The sequence below is a fragment of the Strix aluco genome, chromosome 3 (genome assembly GCF_031877795.1).
Source record: "Strix aluco isolate bStrAlu1 chromosome 3, bStrAlu1.hap1, whole genome shotgun sequence".
In the NCBI taxonomy this organism is placed as follows: domain Eukaryota; kingdom Metazoa; phylum Chordata; class Aves; order Strigiformes; family Strigidae; genus Strix; species Strix aluco.
Genome location: NC_133933.1, coordinates 70,637,586 through 70,654,554, shown reverse-complemented (window position 1 = coordinate 70,654,554; position 16,969 = coordinate 70,637,586). Strand labels below are relative to the sequence as shown.

The window sequence follows — 16,969 nt, the reverse complement described above, 5'->3', positions numbered from 1 at the left end:
TAGGCCCATTCTTAGAGAAAGAATGCAATATAACCAACCAGCTAGCAGCATACAATTAACATGATTCATGCCATTTAAACTGGGAAATCAGTGAGGGTTTTTTTCCAGTAAAGGTTTTTTCTGACTTTTACTCATGATATCTCTTGTGTCTCAGCTAAGATTTTTAGGGTACTGTGTGACTAGGACAGATACACTACTGACAGGCAGATGTAAAAATGCCCCATAAAATTAAGATGATTACTTCTATAATTTTTCTTATAATACTGTCAAGAAAATCAAAGAAACGAGGAAGTTTCTTTCCAGTCTACATTTTCAAAAATGTGTAAAAAGCAGAGTACAACAGACAGTCCTGGTTGGACTGACAAGATTCAGTTCACAAACTCAGACATCTCCAAACTGCAAAATAGTTTTTTATAATTTGTAGATATACAGAAGCACTTCTGCAAGACAGCTCTTCCCTTGGCACAGGTACTTAGTTCTCTTCACCAACTATAAGCTAGAGGCTAAGTGTGATTAGATCAAAATTAGCCACAACTTTTACAGATATATAGTTATTTACATAAAATAAATGGATATAAAATAAAGTGACCCTGCATAAAGTGACCCCCATATTTTGATGCCTGAGCATAACTATATGTTTTGTTAGCATTAAAATCAGAGCTGTACATTTAAAAGGCAAGCCCTTTCCTTAATTAATTTTAACTTCCCTTGGCACTTTAAATACAAACTTTAGATTTCTTAAATATTTTAGAATGCTGTGCTGCAAAATTCTAAACTCATGTTATATTACACTCACAGAATTGTATTTATTAATTTATCACCATTTGGTCTACTGCGTTATTTGAAAATATACCTATTTAACCATATCATTATTCTTCTACCTCATCCTCTTTCTTGAGCAGTTGTTTAGGTTGTGCTGCAGAATATATCATAGAACCAAGAATGTAAAAAAATCCATTCCAACTCCATGACATTCCCAGAACTACCTTAATTGTTGGCTAAGTATGTCTTAAAGACTAGGCCAGTATTGGATTGGGCTGTTTTTAAGTTCCCCAATCTGAATGACTGGATGCCCATTAACAAAAGGATGTTGAGAACAGTCTAACAGTCTTCAGTACAAATAAAGAGAAAGGTTTAAACTTATAGCCCAAGATTTGTCACCAGCTGCCTTATTGTACTATTGCATCTGTTCTAATCCACCTCCATAAAATTACAGAGGAGTTCCCTCACCCCCCTCAATACTTAACTGAATCAAATAACATGCAAATTAAATTTACTATCTTCAGTCCTTCAGTTAATCACTCCTTTCTAAAAACAAAACTTTTCTATCACCATAACCATTACCTCTCTTGATGCTAGTGGACATAGCTTCTTTCAGCCCTAGACTGCTGAAATGTAATTATATACATAAGACACCACTGCCTCTCTTCATAGGCAATGGAAGAAAAGGGGCATTTGGTTTGGCTCCCATCTCAGGGACTGATTTCAGAATGCATTCACTCACTTCCTGAAAGTGTCTGTTTCTTCGAAAAACAAGTGCATTTACCTTAGGTGGACAGAGTTAACCTAAATTAGATCAGATTAGTCATATCCTGGGTACAGTGATGAGTTTCTAGAATCTTTCTAGCTAAATATGTATTCTCTTGACAAAAGACAGTAAGACAATTTTACAGTTAACTTCAAGAGCGAAACCAGTTAAATTTATCCTTCATCGGGTGTCAAGGTACAAAAACAAGCCCCTATACCAGTCTATTTTGCCTTCAGAACATCCAAATCCTCTCCATTTCTTATGATGCAATATGAAAGTATTTTTTGCAATAAAAATACTAATCGTGCTGCAGACTAGAAATAGATTTAACTGACATAACTTTACCTTGGATTTAAACTATTCTGCACAGCATACAAATCTCATTTCTGTTTAGAACAGAATGAATTTCATCCACACTAAAAACAGGATATATCCCAAAAATAGCTTCAAAATTTGTGTAAAGAGAATGATAATCAGGTCCATAACTCAGTTTCATATGCTTCAATTACACAAACAATAAAAGCAACTAATTAGGCTTCCCAAAACAGTTTACATGTTCACATCTAATCTTTAATCGTAACTGTAAACATTGAAATTGCAGACAAAAGACTGATCAATTGCAATAAACACTATGATGAAACCAGGTTTATGTAGTTTACTCATTCAATTCTTTTACACTGAGAATGAAGAGTTATGATAATATCTATAGACAAAACAGTTGAATATCATGTGTTCTATACCAACCACATGTACAACATCTCACACAGATAAGTTCTCAAATTAAATTTTATATAAGGGTGAACCACCACACCCTCTGTGAAGTCTGGGATTTGACTATTTCAAGGTCAGTTGCTACTGCCTGTACCATCACAATATTCAAGCTGAAGTTCTCAATTTTGCAAAAGCCTGAATCCACTTTAGATGTATCAATTTTCAAGAAGATAGTGACAGAAATGTAATTACTACACCTGTCTCTGATTGAATTAACTAGGAGTTTTAACCCATGCCAGTGGATATCCAATTACATGAGTTAAAAAAAAGTAAAGAATTAATTTTCCTGAAGAGGTCAAACTGGCTGAAAACAAACAAGCTTTTTGCCACCTTCATAGCCCAGAGAACAAAGTTATTTGTGAATCACATTCATTAGCTGAAGTAACATCAGTAATTGCTGAGATCCAACATAACTGCCCAGCCAAACGCCAACCTGAACTCGTAAGAGATCACACAGAAGGCCTAAGGGCCCTGACTTAGCAAGAGACAGCCTGATGCAGAACATGACTTGGGGGAGACTACAGGATTCTTAATTCCTCTTCCCCAGTCACAGGTGGTACATACATGCCCAATGTGCAGAGTATAAGCACTATACACACATAAGAAAGTGACAAAGACTGTTACAAATACTAAGTTGCAAACTGACATGCTGAACTCCACTTCCAAATTCGTGTGTTCAGATCAATGCATCTCTCCAGATACACTTATCTAGCAAACTAGTGCTTTAGTTTGTGCTGTACAAGAGAAAAAGAAAAGAGTTTCTTCATTTCAAACATTCAAATGGACTAGTTGGTTTTACAAGTACCTTAAATTTATTATAATTATTTTTGTGCATAAGATTTCCATTCTTGACTCAAAGACAACTATATTCAGAACTAAGCCTGAAACAAAGAAAAGCCTCATTACTTGGTACTCATGTAGCTGGGGGATAAAATTTGTCTTTGCCGTACATTCCAATACCTGGAAACTTTAGTTATGAGGAACACAATTGACAGGGTGCTGATTACTTGCAAAATGGTGTTCTTACTTGGTTGTTTGCCTAACACACTATGCCTATCAACTCTGAAGTGCTAAAGACCAGCAAAAAAAATCCAAAAAATCATGATGCCTAATTCAAGAAACTGGACTTGATCTCCAGTATAAAATGCAGGTCTTCATGCTGTATGAAAAATCAAATCTCCTTCAAATATTTTTTGTAGTACGTATTATAAAGTATTAAAAAAATGTTCTGTAGTGCATGAAAAATTTTTCAAGTCAGTTCTTAGACTTCAGATTCATGATACATACTTGTAGGCTTTATAGAATGCAGATCACTCCAGAAGACAATAACAAAAAGAATCAATGTCTTCAATACTTTGTCAAATATTAAACCCAAACAAAACAGTCTTTAGCCCACATGTATTTGCATAACTAATAGGTTATTAGTGAAGACCTGCAGAATAAGAAGTTATAATACCTGTAACTAACTTAATTAAAAGGATTGCCTCTAACTTGTATAAGTGTATATTAGTACATTCACCACTTTAATAGGTCTAATTTGCTTATACAAGAGCATGTTAGATCAAAAAACATCATTTCTAAGGAAGCTTCTGTAACTTTCATTTCTTTACTTAAAATATAAGCCACAGATTCCTAGTAAGGGATTTCTTTGATTGGGAAAGGTCTAAAGAAAACAGAATTAACACCACTATGATTTCTGGAAAAATGTGAGTGTTGCCTTAAAATAGGAAGTTAACAATAATAAAGAAACCACCTGTTTATCATTGTAAATAACACACTGCTGTTCTTAATTACAAGCGCTCACAATGGATCACATTCCCCCAAAAAGTTCAGTTTCTTAAATATCTAACTTAAATTCTTGTTGTGTTGGAAATACAGACATGTAAATCTTACCATCATCACCATCTCCTCCCCACTTACATTTCCTATCAGGCACTATCAAAAGAACATTTTCATCAAAACCAAAACAACAACAAAAAAACGCTGCATTGGCCACAAATGAGTAAAGCAATGAGAAGAATTTCAGTAAGGGCAAGGGCTGTCTAGTACTTCTTAGTGGCTATTTTGCAACATGCAGATTCAGAAAGAGTATCTCCTAAATTTACTCTCCATTCACTTCCCTATCTACTCCAAAAGCTACCTGGCTAGTGAAGAGTTTTGACAGAGTTTTGTGCAAACACAGTAAAATAAATTACCCATTGTGTATTGAGTATAGGAAGTAGAAAGACTTCTCACATGGATTCAGTCTGAAAAGCATAGTAGCGAGACTATGCTCCCTATTCCATTTCCATTCTAGAAATGATGGACACATCAGAAAAGCCAATGCTGGACTGATCAGTACTGAAGAATATACATTTTCTGTAAGACATACTGAATTTCTTTTTATAGTTTCATATTCTTCTGGTGGGCGTTTGAAGTTAGAAAGTCCTATAGCAATGACCATGACCATCTTTGCAAGATTACATTCTCCATCCTATAATCCAAATATCAGTGCAAAGTTGAAAAACATCTACTGTTTCAGGATGCAAAAAGATCAATTATTAGTCACGTACAACACAGGAAAATTTGGGGCAGCAGCCAGTATAATAATTAACTTCTACAGCAGAAGGCTGAATGATTCACTCCTTCTTGGACAGTGGACAGAAATAGAAGCTTTGCTTTCTGTTCTAAGGCTGAATACATCATTATCAGAATCATTTTAATGCTGTAAGTATACAACGTAGTCAACATTCAGGCTACTAAGGTTATGAAGAATATTTCTGGGAGGAAATAAAAGGAGCAATACAAAGTACTTACTTCGAATTTGTCTCTTAATTTCCTTCGAAGAATCTAGCCAGTTCTGAAAACAAACCAAACACAACCAGCGTTTAAAATCACTTCAGAAGATGGTGAAGTAATTTCATACAGTGCAGTTAGTTTGTATTGTTCAGACATCTGTTCTATTTTATATATATTCTAAAATAACCCATAGAATTCTAAAATTGAACTCATGATTTTCTAGCAAGTGTCCCCACCCATGTACATAAATGAAACTGTGTAATGTCACTCCCTTCATGGTTGTCTTATTGCTTTAGTCTATTTATGCCCTGTAATTTTAAAAAGTCTTACAGTGGAGGTGGTCTAGCAAATTACAATTAACAAATGCAATTTTCTCTCATACTTCTTTTATTGATATAAGGAGACTTTTCAGGAATGGCTATGTAATCTCTACACGTCTGTGTTTACACACCCCTATAGAGTTACTTAAGACAGTATTTCTCTTGAACTCCAGAGAGTTATTATTCCTATCATTTGTCTTAAGGCATATACATTTTAGTTCTGATAACATCAAAAGAGCTTGGAAAAACCTAATCAAATGTCATGCTTTTTTTTCTGACCTCCCCCAAAGCAAAATTATCTATGAACATGTATTATGTTAATACTGATACACTGGCAAGGTTTGAATCTAGATACTCAGCTCTATTTTAGGCAATGTAAATAAAGTAATTTTTTCCATATTTAGAAGCCTCACTGTTAAATGTGTTCTAGCCTCAATACCAAAAATATTTTCATATATTCTGTGCAAAATAGCTCATAGCATTTCAGTTCTTACTGATATGTGTAAAGAGAGTTTTTTGTGACTGATCATCCAAAAATATAACTTTGGGAAGGGAGACTAAGAAATCTATATTCATCTGTAACTCAGACAATCCTGTTTACTAATTTTACTCATAGATGTTAGAAAATACATTGAGAGACTAGAAACATAAGCCTTTTAACATGCAGTTAATGAGAATTTACTTTATACAGTGTTTGAACCTTTATTTCCCATGCCCAGACACATATACACAAGCATATACATGGAAGAAACACACAGGCACACAACCAGCCTGTGAGCAGGACTTAGCACATTTCAAAGACAGATGTGCAAAGTAGGGAAGAATTAGCAACTGACTTGTAAGGTCAAGGACAACATTTGCATTTCCACAAACCACTGCACATATTAGCAGCTTTAAGGTCAGAGGGGACCTCAGTGCCAGCACAGATGTTGCTAAAGGCATCCCTATCAATGTTTCCTGCCTACCCTAGCCAAGCAGCGGATACTGGGTATAATGTGACTCACCTTTCGCTCTATGGTGCCAAACTCCAGATGCAACAATTGTTTTCCAATACCATATCCCTTGGTCTTTATTACAGGCTTTCCCACCCAAAGTCAAATTTATTTCAAAGAGACAAAACATGCTAGGCTACAGTTTTATGGGTCTGTATGGATTAGGAGAATGTGGAACTATATATGTTTTTGCACTAGTGCAAATCCTTAATGTAGATTACTTCTGCTGATAAAGGATGTGGCTTCTATGAATATGACCCAAAATACTAAGTTCCCTATTGTAAATGACCTTGGTCCAAGCTGATTTCATCATAAATGCATCATGTATATATTAGACAAATACTGTTTACAAATTAATTCAAAAAAACCTTTTAATCATTTTTATATATGTAATTAAAAGAAAGAATAATTTCACATTCCTTGCTTTAAGAAGTTTGTGACCTCTATGTTTCATAGCTACTATAATTCTTCCAGAGATGCACAGTCCATAACTTCGTTACAAAGGAAGAGATATAAAATACTTGTCCAAAAAATCTGGATACCATTTATTCTGCTTTAGTCAGAAAAATTACTGTCTGTTGGAAAAGCCTTGTCTTCCAAGGCCTTTCCATGTCAACAGAAGTCTTCAAATTTAGCTGAGACTCACATCAGCTACAGTCATCCTCCTAGGTTTTGGCATGAATTCCATTCCAAAAGGATACCCAGCCATATTCTTCCAATTACAAAGATAACTAGAAGTAGCTTAAACTCTTCAATTTTAGATAAAGTATAGTATAAAGTAAATAAAGTAAATAGGTATAGAGTATAGCATGGCATAACTACAGCAGAAAACTAGGATTCCTGAGTATGTTCCTTTCAGTGCTTTATCTTTTGTCACTACAAAACAGGAAAAAAGAACATACAATACAGAACATACTGCAGGATGAGAAGAATAATCCTTTCTTTACAGAAGCTATACAGTTCATTTTCTGATTTTCAAACCTGGAGTAAGCTTACTGGAAGCAGACTTTGCCACCAATTTTCATTACTGTTCCATCAAATTAAAGCAGATGCTTATACTCCATTTATATGCATAAATACGGGGCTGTTGGTTTTTTACATTTGTGCCTTTTGTTATGGATAAATTAAACACTATTGAAAGAATCTACCCTGCAGAATAGACAGGTCTGTCTTTCAAAACAAAAGAAAAATTGTATACACACTACTTTGCTCCAGTAGGCAGAATCTATTTGTTTAATTTGTGAATGTTAAGGTTATAGATGAGACAAAATAGTGAATTGTCAAACAACAAAATGTTCTCTACCAGTACAAAAGTATTTTGTATAAATCCAGAAAAGCAGCATTTCCAGCTGATGCCCAGAACATAAGAGCAGAAGCTTTTTAACGCTTCTGCAGACCGATGAGTGTGAATAGAGCATTCATGAACTTTTGAGGGTGTAGTGCAATGAAATCATTAACTAAACTTTAGATCAATAAATTTAACATTTGCAAAACAACAAAAGAAATCATTAATGAGTAATTTGACCTAAATAGTTTTAAAATGTGTATTAAAGCGAACAAAAATCAGTCTGATTTGAAGACATAACATCTCTCCCAGCTGCACAGAACACCCATAGAAAAGAGTTAATGGGACTCCTCCTCCAATGGTACCCCAATGGTGCATTAGGGAGCAGCTCTAATTCAAAAGAGTGCCTGGCATTCAGTTTCCACACCCCACAGCTGCTATTAAGTTCAACAGCTGAGTCATAAATGGGTGGCTGTGATGAGTGCACAAGAATGAGAAAAACACATCATTCAGCATTTAGTACTGACTGGCCCGGAGGTTAGAGATTTGTGGCATTTTAATCTGAAGAGGCAACAGTCATAAGAGGAGAAAAAAATGCATCAGAAAGAACTGGTACTGAGTTGAAAAAAGAATTCAAACTTACTACAGAGGTGAACAAAAGAGAAGGCCCTTAAAACCAATAGAAGTTCCAGGTCCCTAAGCTTTCTTTCGGAGCTATTGCTGGACACAACTGATCAGCCCCCCACACTTCCATCTATTAATTAAATCAAAACATAAAATGTTGAATGCTTTTTTCTTTTTTTAAAAAGAATGAAAAAAGTTGAGACACTTAAAAGTCTTAAGATGGAAGCATTAAAAACATTCTACAAATATTAACATACTGAAAACAATTTAAATGGTCTTCATCCACGTATTAAAAAAATCCCTTTAATAATAAAAATGAGTGCTACAATCTTAGCACATTCTGTGTAGCTATACAATTTCAAACTTACCAGCATGAAAGAAATGGCAGTTGAGGAAGGGGAACTTTCTCAGCACATGACCAGTAATTTTGCCATATTAAGACACTGCGGTAGCTACCCTTCACATTATCAGGGTATTTTTATACTGTAACCGGTGTAAGAACTTCCAAACAGTGTTGTACAAAAGTGGTAGCTTTGAATTAGAACTTGAGTGACAACAGCAGTAAAAATAAGCATGCCGATATAAATGTGCATATTACAGTACAGACTGTCCAACCCATAAAAGACTGTAAGCACTTAGCCACATGACTAGTTCATGCCAAAGACCACATTTTCAAATTGTTCTTTGAAAACCTGGGTATTCCCACTCACCTGGTAATCACAATTTCAAGCTGCACCAGAGGCATAGTACCATCCACATAATGGCACTTCAGGTTCAATCTAGAGCATATGGGTTATTCAGACAGGAAATATCTAAAATAAACCCCTCCTTCACTGTTACTCACTGGCATTCAAAATCATGTAGTTCCTGCAGTTGACCATAAATTAAGCTTAATCCTGTAGTAGAAAGTAGGAGGTGGGAAATGCAAATCTGCTAGAGAAGACTCCTTTTTAAGTTTCTCCAGATAACACTAAGAACTTACTTGTATGAAGAAGACAAAATCCAGCTATGTTTTTTTTAGTCTTCATAACAAATTGGACCAGATTTCTCCATTAGTTTTTAAATAAAAGCCTGCTCCTGTTCAGCAGGATCCCAGGTCTGTTATTAGACCTTTCCTCTCTTGCCAGAGATCAGACTATTTTGCTGTGTGTGTACAGTATAGATTTTCAATAGTAAGTAGCAAAAATAAAGGGGCAGCATGTGATAATAACAAATAATAATAAAGATTATGATATCATTCAGAAAATCTACTGAGATACTCCTCATTGTTACACCAGAGAAGTTCTCACTTCTATAAATGGTTTACAAATCAATAACAAAAAATATCCAAATAAAAATTCATCAAGCCCATTTTATATATGGGGATCTTTCATACAAGGAATTGAGTATTTTGCTCAGGGCTTCACAGAAAGCCTCGCAGCAAAGCAAATAACTCTAGAAAACAACTATATTTGAATGGAAGTAGTCAGAAATTCAGATTTATTCAGACCACTAGATTAGACTTCATTTCAAACACAATAGTGGGATGAGAAAGATGACAGAAAAAAACCCAAAAGCTTCTAGACTAAGTATAGTACTCATGTAATGGTGTTTCCTGCTACAAATAGAGAGATAAAAAAGAAATACAATTTTTCCACTTCAATTTGTAATTGTAATTTGTCTGTTTTCTTTATGAAGGAAAAGATGACTGCAGGTATATCTTTAGCTCATGGACAAAGCAACAGCTGGCCCATAACTAACTGTAAATGTTCAAATGCTGGGAAAAGCTAAATTGGCTTTCGGTAATTAGTGGAACGCATGCCACACACTGATTTAAGATTTTTCTCAGCTCAGCAATCTAGATGTGCTCGAGCATCCAACATGTAAGCAAGTGGAAAAGACGACTGAAAATAAGTTACCAAATGGTATTTAAGAGATCCTTTTGAATGTAGTCATATCAAAACACCATTCATTTGTAAAATTAGCATCCAGTACTGGTGATGGGCTAGCTCCAGCCTCATCTTTACAAAGGAATTCAAAGGTCTAATAGTTACAGACTTAGGGGTAAGATTTCCTTTGTGTTCCTCTTCAAAGGAACATACTGAAATTGAACATACATTATTGAACATACTGAGAAAAGGCAGCGAAATTATTGGAAAGTCTGGTAGAAGATTAATTTGTTTTTATTATTTATCATCCAAAGTTTTGTTTGATTGTTTTTAAAGAAAATGTAAATAATGATAAAGTTTTCAGAAATTTGGGGAGTTGTCAGACTGTTAAGGCAAAGACATTAGTTAAAATTTCTTATCTTCACTTGCAGGGATGGCATACTGTTCTACTATACTATTTTACTGTTTTACTATACAGCCTAGCAATTATTCAATCAGTTTTCTCAAAAATGCAGATATTCTAAATATTCCCCTACTCTAAATATAAATGGGCACTTTGTTAGGCATCAACATACACATCAGTATCTCGCACATATTGCAAGTTTACGGCAGACTAGAATTGATATTTTGCAACAGGTTACTCAAATGTTTGTAATGCATTTAATACAATATACCTCACTAAACTATTGAAGTCAGTAGCAATGCAGAAAAAGAAACAAACAAAACCTTCATACAGGCTTACCTTCTGTTCTGAATTCTCATAAAACAACAGCCCAAAATAGTCCTTTTCCAGTAAATTAAGATGTTCACACACTTTGTCAAACAGCACTTGGCCTTTTGCTCGTTTCTGAAAAAAATTAAAAAAAAAAAAGAAGGAAAAAAAAGAAAAGTACTATCAGCAAATCAGTAAAATCCTTAATTACAGGTATTGTTATTCAATTGTATCAGTCAAGAAAATTTAAAATATCAATAAAATTGATTACAAAGCTGTAGCTTTCTTATGATACACTGTTCAACATATTTTGAAAGCTATACATGTCACTGACAAAAATAAAGACCTTTCAATTTTTTTCAGTTCATCAAAAAATTGACTTGAATGCATAAGGAAAATTCAGTGCCTAAATTCATTTAAATATTTTGAACCATTGTTCAAAACAACATTGTGTCACTAAATAGTTCTTAGTTTTTCTGGATCTTTATTTTTAAAATAATGGAAGACTTCTTCATGGGAGCCAACTTTTTCTATATTATTACCTTCTAAAAATTAATATACATTCTACAGTGTTAATTTCTGTTAACTTCTGTATTTCTAGCATTTTGGCATACATCGCAATGACTTTTATGAATCATGATATGAACTCCCAAGAAAAATAAAGCAAATTATCATTTTCAAGAGACAAAAAGAACAGACCACTAGAAGTCGGTGATCAGACCAGTAGAAGTAGCATGCAAGTGTAAGCAGAACATAAGCAACATGTCTAGCTGTCTATACTGCAGAAGTTTTGAGGGGCAGAAAATAGGAAAAGAGGACTGCCTTCTATCTGTAGATTTATGAACTCTCTCAGCACTCAACAAATCCATTAGTTACTCAAAATTAAAACCAGTCTTAAAGAAGTTTATTTTTCCTAAAAGTAGTATTCGTGGAAGTCAGTAACAAAGAAGAAAAACAATGGATCACATTTTTATTTGAGGTTAGTTTCAATATTGTAGTCTGTTACTCTGTAATAGTAATTGAAGACTGATCATTCTAACACACTCTTAAAAAGGCTGTTTGCTGTAGCTCAGCATTATTATGGCTTAAGCAAATGGCAATTAGTCCTGAAGTTTTATCTGTTCTTCGTGTATCTGGAACCGGGAACGTAAATGTATCTCCCTAGTGCTGGCAATGAAAAGCAGGCCCAGGCCCTGCTTCTGTGTGCCAGGTTTTAGGGAAAAGATTTGTTGTACTAGAGATGGCAGCTGAGGAGACAAAGTTTAAGAGCAGAGAGCTCACAACACATACTCAGTGGTGGGGAAGATGAGAATTTCTTTCCACAGTTAAAATTTGAACATGAATGGCATGCAGTCTCCTTGTTTGAACCAACTCCTTCATGACAGTTCTGCTATTTGTGGCATTTATCAATGAGGCCACAACATGGCATTTTCAGAGGCCTGGCAGCTTAAAGGAATTTTTGCATTTGCTTATCCTACAGATTTCAGTAGATGCCACACACCACTGCAATTCCACAGAAACGCCATCAACTGCCCCTGTGTAGGCCCTGGTGACACTGCAGCCATTGTCTCCTGCAGACAGTGGCAGAGCGCTCACAATATGCCCCAGCTCGGCACTTGCCCGCAGCTCAGCTCCACAGCACAAAACATTAAGGCTGGGAGGAGAGGGAGGGGGGAGAAAAGAAGGTATGCACTGAGCAAATAGTGAAAGCATTGTTGTTTTATTCCCCAAGAATCCAAAGCTTTATTTATTCAAGATCGCATTGTTCAGCAGACACTACAGTCACGAAGATTAGAAAAATTGCAAAGAAACAAACTTATAAAATGAGCACATAGCACAAGCATCACAATCAGGCAGTAGAACTTAGAAGTCAGAGTCACTTTTGAAATAGAAAACTGGAAATCTTAAGTCTGTATGGTACTTTCAAAAATTTTACTCTTCAGAAAGACAGATGACTATTTCCCCTAAGAGTCTGAAGTAATCACTTAGTTTTCTTGACAACCTTACCTTCAGCCTAATAAAAATATCAGCAATGTAGAAAAGAGGTTGAAAGATAGAAAGCTAAATCGAAAGCGGGAAAAGTATAACCAAGAGAGGGTCTGAAGAATCTTAGCCTGCTTAGATGCATACAATAGATACCATTTTTCTCCCTAAATCATTGTGCATGTCAGTGATCACACCTTGCAAAGGCAGATTTCAGGTGTACATATTTCAGTAAAGGAAATCTACAGATTAGTGAAGAAGAAATATATGCTATCCTTCAATACATATCTGGAATCAGTTGCTAATTATGTAGTTTTTTATACAGCTCATAAACTAAAACCCACAGTTAATACCAAGTCTTTGACATACAGAAACATAAAGCACCCAAATTTACAGGAAATATGTTGCAAGTGTAACAGTAACATACTGCACAGTTTCTTCTTAGGAAGTTATAGTCAACACAGAACTCGGATACACTGGCAATATCCACTGTATATTTAAAGATCTTCTTGTACATTTATTGCTCTTCCACATAAGGAAAAACACCACCATGCCGTGAAGGCCAAGTTATGTTAGTCTACATTCTAGACAGCAGCACGATACAAAGAAGTTTTAGCATCAGAAAGTGATATTTATAGAGCTCTATTGTGGATTCAAAAGCGTAAGCAGCCTCTCAGTATTAGCAACGGTTTGCATTATAAAATCCTACTTGTAAAATTAAGACTCCTAGTCCTTTAATTTTTTTTTTAAAATATTGTGATATAGTTTTAACAATCTGCAAAAGTATTTAATTTGCAAAACCAAACTTGTCAAGTGCAATTTCTTTGTAATCCCATTGGGGAGAAGCATTACTACACAATTTAAATTATATGATAACATATGATTTTTCTGGAAAACCCCATGCTCCTAGGAAAGTGTCTCTAAAGAAGAACTGAAGTTACATAGAGAGGACAGCTGTTGTGATCCAGTCATTTCAGAAGTTAGAAACTTTTTAATAGAAGAGCAGGGGACTCCAAGAAGGCAGCATCATGGTTTGCTCAGTTTAATGTTACTCTTTAAACTGGATTCTATTTTTTTTTTACAGAATCACAGAATCATCAAGATTGGAAAATACCTTGAAGATCATCTAGTCCAATCATTAACCTAACACTGACAGTTCTCAACTACACCATATCCCTCAGCGCTATGTCAACCCAACTCTTAAATACCTCCAGGGATGGGGACTCCACCACCTCCCTGGGCAGACCACTCCAACGCCTAACAACCCGTTCTGTAAAGAAATGCTTCCTAATACATAGTCTAAACCTTCCCTCGCGCAACTTGAGGCCATTACCTCTTGTCCTATCGCTCATTACTTGGTTGAAGAGACTCATCCCCAGCTCTCTGCAACCTCATTTCAGGGAGTTGTAGAGGGCAATGAGGTCTCCCCTCAGCCTCCTCTTCTCCAGACTAAACAACCCCAGTTCCCTCAGCCGCTCCTCATAAGACCTGTGCTCCAGACCCTTCACCAGCTTCGTTGCCCTTCTCTGGACACGCTCGAGTCATTCAATGTCCTTTTTGTAGTGAGGGGCCCAAAACTGAACACAGTCATCGAGGTGCGGCCTCACCAGTGCTGAGTACAGCGGTAAGATCACTTCCCTGTCCCTGATGGCCATGCTATTTCTGATGCAAGCCAGGATACCATTGGCCTTCTTGGCCACCTGGGCACACTGCTGGCTCATGTTCAGCTGGCTGTCAATCAACACCCCCAGGTCCCTCTCTGACTGGCAGCTCTCCAGCCACTCCTCCCCAAGCCTGTAGCACTTCTGGGGGTTGTTGTGGCCCAAGTGCAGCACCCCGCATTTGGCCTTATTGAAACTCCTACAGTTGGCCTTAGCCCATCGCTCCAGCCTGTCCAGGTCTCTCTGCAGAGCCTCCCTACCCTCGAGCAGATCAACACTCCCACCCAACTTGGTGTCATCTGCAAACTTACTGAGGGTGCATTCGATCCCCTCATCTAGATCATCAATAAAGATGTTAAACAGGAGTGGCCCCAAAACCGAGGGCTGGGGGACACCACTCGTGACCGGCCACCAACCGGATTTAACTCCATTCACCACAACTCTTTGGGCCCGGCCATCCAGCCAGTTTTGTACCCACCAAAGCGTGCGATCATCCAAGCCTTGAGCAGCCAGTTTCGCCAGGAGAATGCTGTGGGAAATGGTGTCAAAGGCCTTACTGAAGTCAAGGTAAACAACATCCACAGCCTTTCCCTCATCCAATAAGCAGGTCACCCTGTCATAGAAGGAGATCAGGTTTGACAAGCAGGATCTGCCTGACAGGCCTGTAATTTCCCGGATCATCCTTCCGACCCTTCTTATAGATGGGCGTCACATTGGCCAGTTTCCAATCTGTCGGGACCTCCCCGGTCAGCCAGGACTGATGATAAATGATGGAAAGCGGCTTGGCGAGCACCCCAGCCAGCTCCTTCAGCACCCTCGGGTGTATCCCATCACATCCCATAGACTTGTGTGTGTCTACGTGATGCAGTAGGTCACTGACTGTCTCCTCCTGGAATGTGGGGGGGTCATTGTCCCAGTCTCTGTCTTCTGGCTGAGGAGGCTGGATTCCCTCAGTACAATTAGTCTTGTTATTAAAGACTCAGGCAAAGAAGGCATTAAGCACCTCAGCCTTTTCCTCATCACTCATTGCCATGTTTCCTCCTGCGTCTAGCAGGGGATAGAGGCTCTCCCTGGTCTTTCTTTTGCTGTTGACATACTTATAGAAACATTTCTTGTTATCTTGACTGCTAAAGCCAGATTAATTTATAGCTGGGCTTTAGACCTCCTGATTTCCACCCTGCATAGCCTCACAGCGTCTTTGTAATCACTGTGAGTGGCTAGCCCCTTCTTCCAAAGGCCATAAACTCTCCTTTTCTCCCTGAGTTGCAGCCAAAGCTCCCTGTTCAGCAGGGTGGCCTTCTCTGGCGCCGGCTTCTCTTACAGCACCTGGGGACTGCCTGCTCCTGAGCCATTAACACTTCCTTCTTAAAGAGTGTCCAGCCTTCTTGGATCCCTATACCCTTCAGGACCATCTCCCAAGGGATTCTGTCAAGCAGGTGCCTAAACAAGACAAAGTCAGCCCTTTGGATGTCCAGAATGTCAGTTCTGCTGCCCCCTCTCCTGGCCTCTCTAAGAATAGAGAACTCTATTATTTCATGATCGCTGTGCCCTAGTCAGCCTCCAACTGTCATCCACCAGTCCTTCTCTGTTCACGAAGAGGAGGTCCAGCAGGGCACCTTCCCTGGTTGGTTCTCTCATCAGCTGCGCGAGGAAGTTATCTCCCACACATTCCAGGAATTTCTGGGACTGGTCCCGCTCTGCTGTGTTGTATTTCCAGCAGATGTCTGGGAAGTTAAAGTCTCCCACAAGAACAAGGGCAAGCAATTGTGAGATTTCTCCTAAGTGCCTACAGAATATTTCATCCACCTCTCTGTCCTGGTTGGGTGGCCTATAGTAGACTCCTACTACAACATCTGCCCTGTTGACCTTCCCCCTGATTCTAACGCAAAGACACTCTACCCTGTCTTGGCTACACTTGTGCTCAAGGCAATCATAACAGTCCCTAACATAAAGCACCACCCCACCGCCTCTCCTTCCTTGCCTGTCCCTCCTAAAGAGCTTGTAGCCACCAACTGGCGCACTCCAGTCAGGAGAGACATCCCACCATGTTTCTGTAATAGCCACTACGTCATAATTTTTCTGTTTCATCATGGCTTCTATCAGTTGGTTGAGGTGTCAAGTGATAGTCACAACCAATGTGTAAAATAATAATTGCTAACCTTATATGTACATATAGATATGCATCTATGTATAGGTATATACACACACATATGTATGTGTATATAGCACAGCAAACAGCACTGAAAACAAGGAAATCTCCTTATACCAGATTCTAATGCTGAAATGGCAGTAAAAGCATAAGTCTATACTCAGCTCCCACAAGAAGAGGAGCATATTCAGCCTAGCTATACAAAGAGGCTGAGAAGTGAGGACAGGCTCACAGAGCCAGTAGTTTAAAACACAACAGTACTCAGAACAGCAATATTCTGTATTGCCCCCAAGTTATG

General features: G+C 37.6%; 1 protein-coding gene across 18 annotated transcripts in view; it reads right to left on the bottom strand.

Moving 5' to 3' along the window:
• Window positions 1–16,969, bottom strand: part of EPB41L2 (erythrocyte membrane protein band 4.1 like 2) — a 130,613-nt gene that overhangs the window by 44,076 nt on the left and 69,568 nt on the right. For all 18 annotated transcript variants that reach the window (XM_074819116.1, XM_074819133.1, XM_074819115.1 and 15 more), the window contains 2 exons: window positions 10,909–11,013; window positions 5,096–5,138 (listed from right to left, as the gene is read on the bottom strand). In XM_074819116.1, the coding sequence (XP_074675217.1) occupies window positions 5,096–5,138; window positions 10,909–11,013 (148 nt within the window). The remainder of the gene's footprint in view (window positions 1–5,095; window positions 5,139–10,908; window positions 11,014–16,969) is intronic.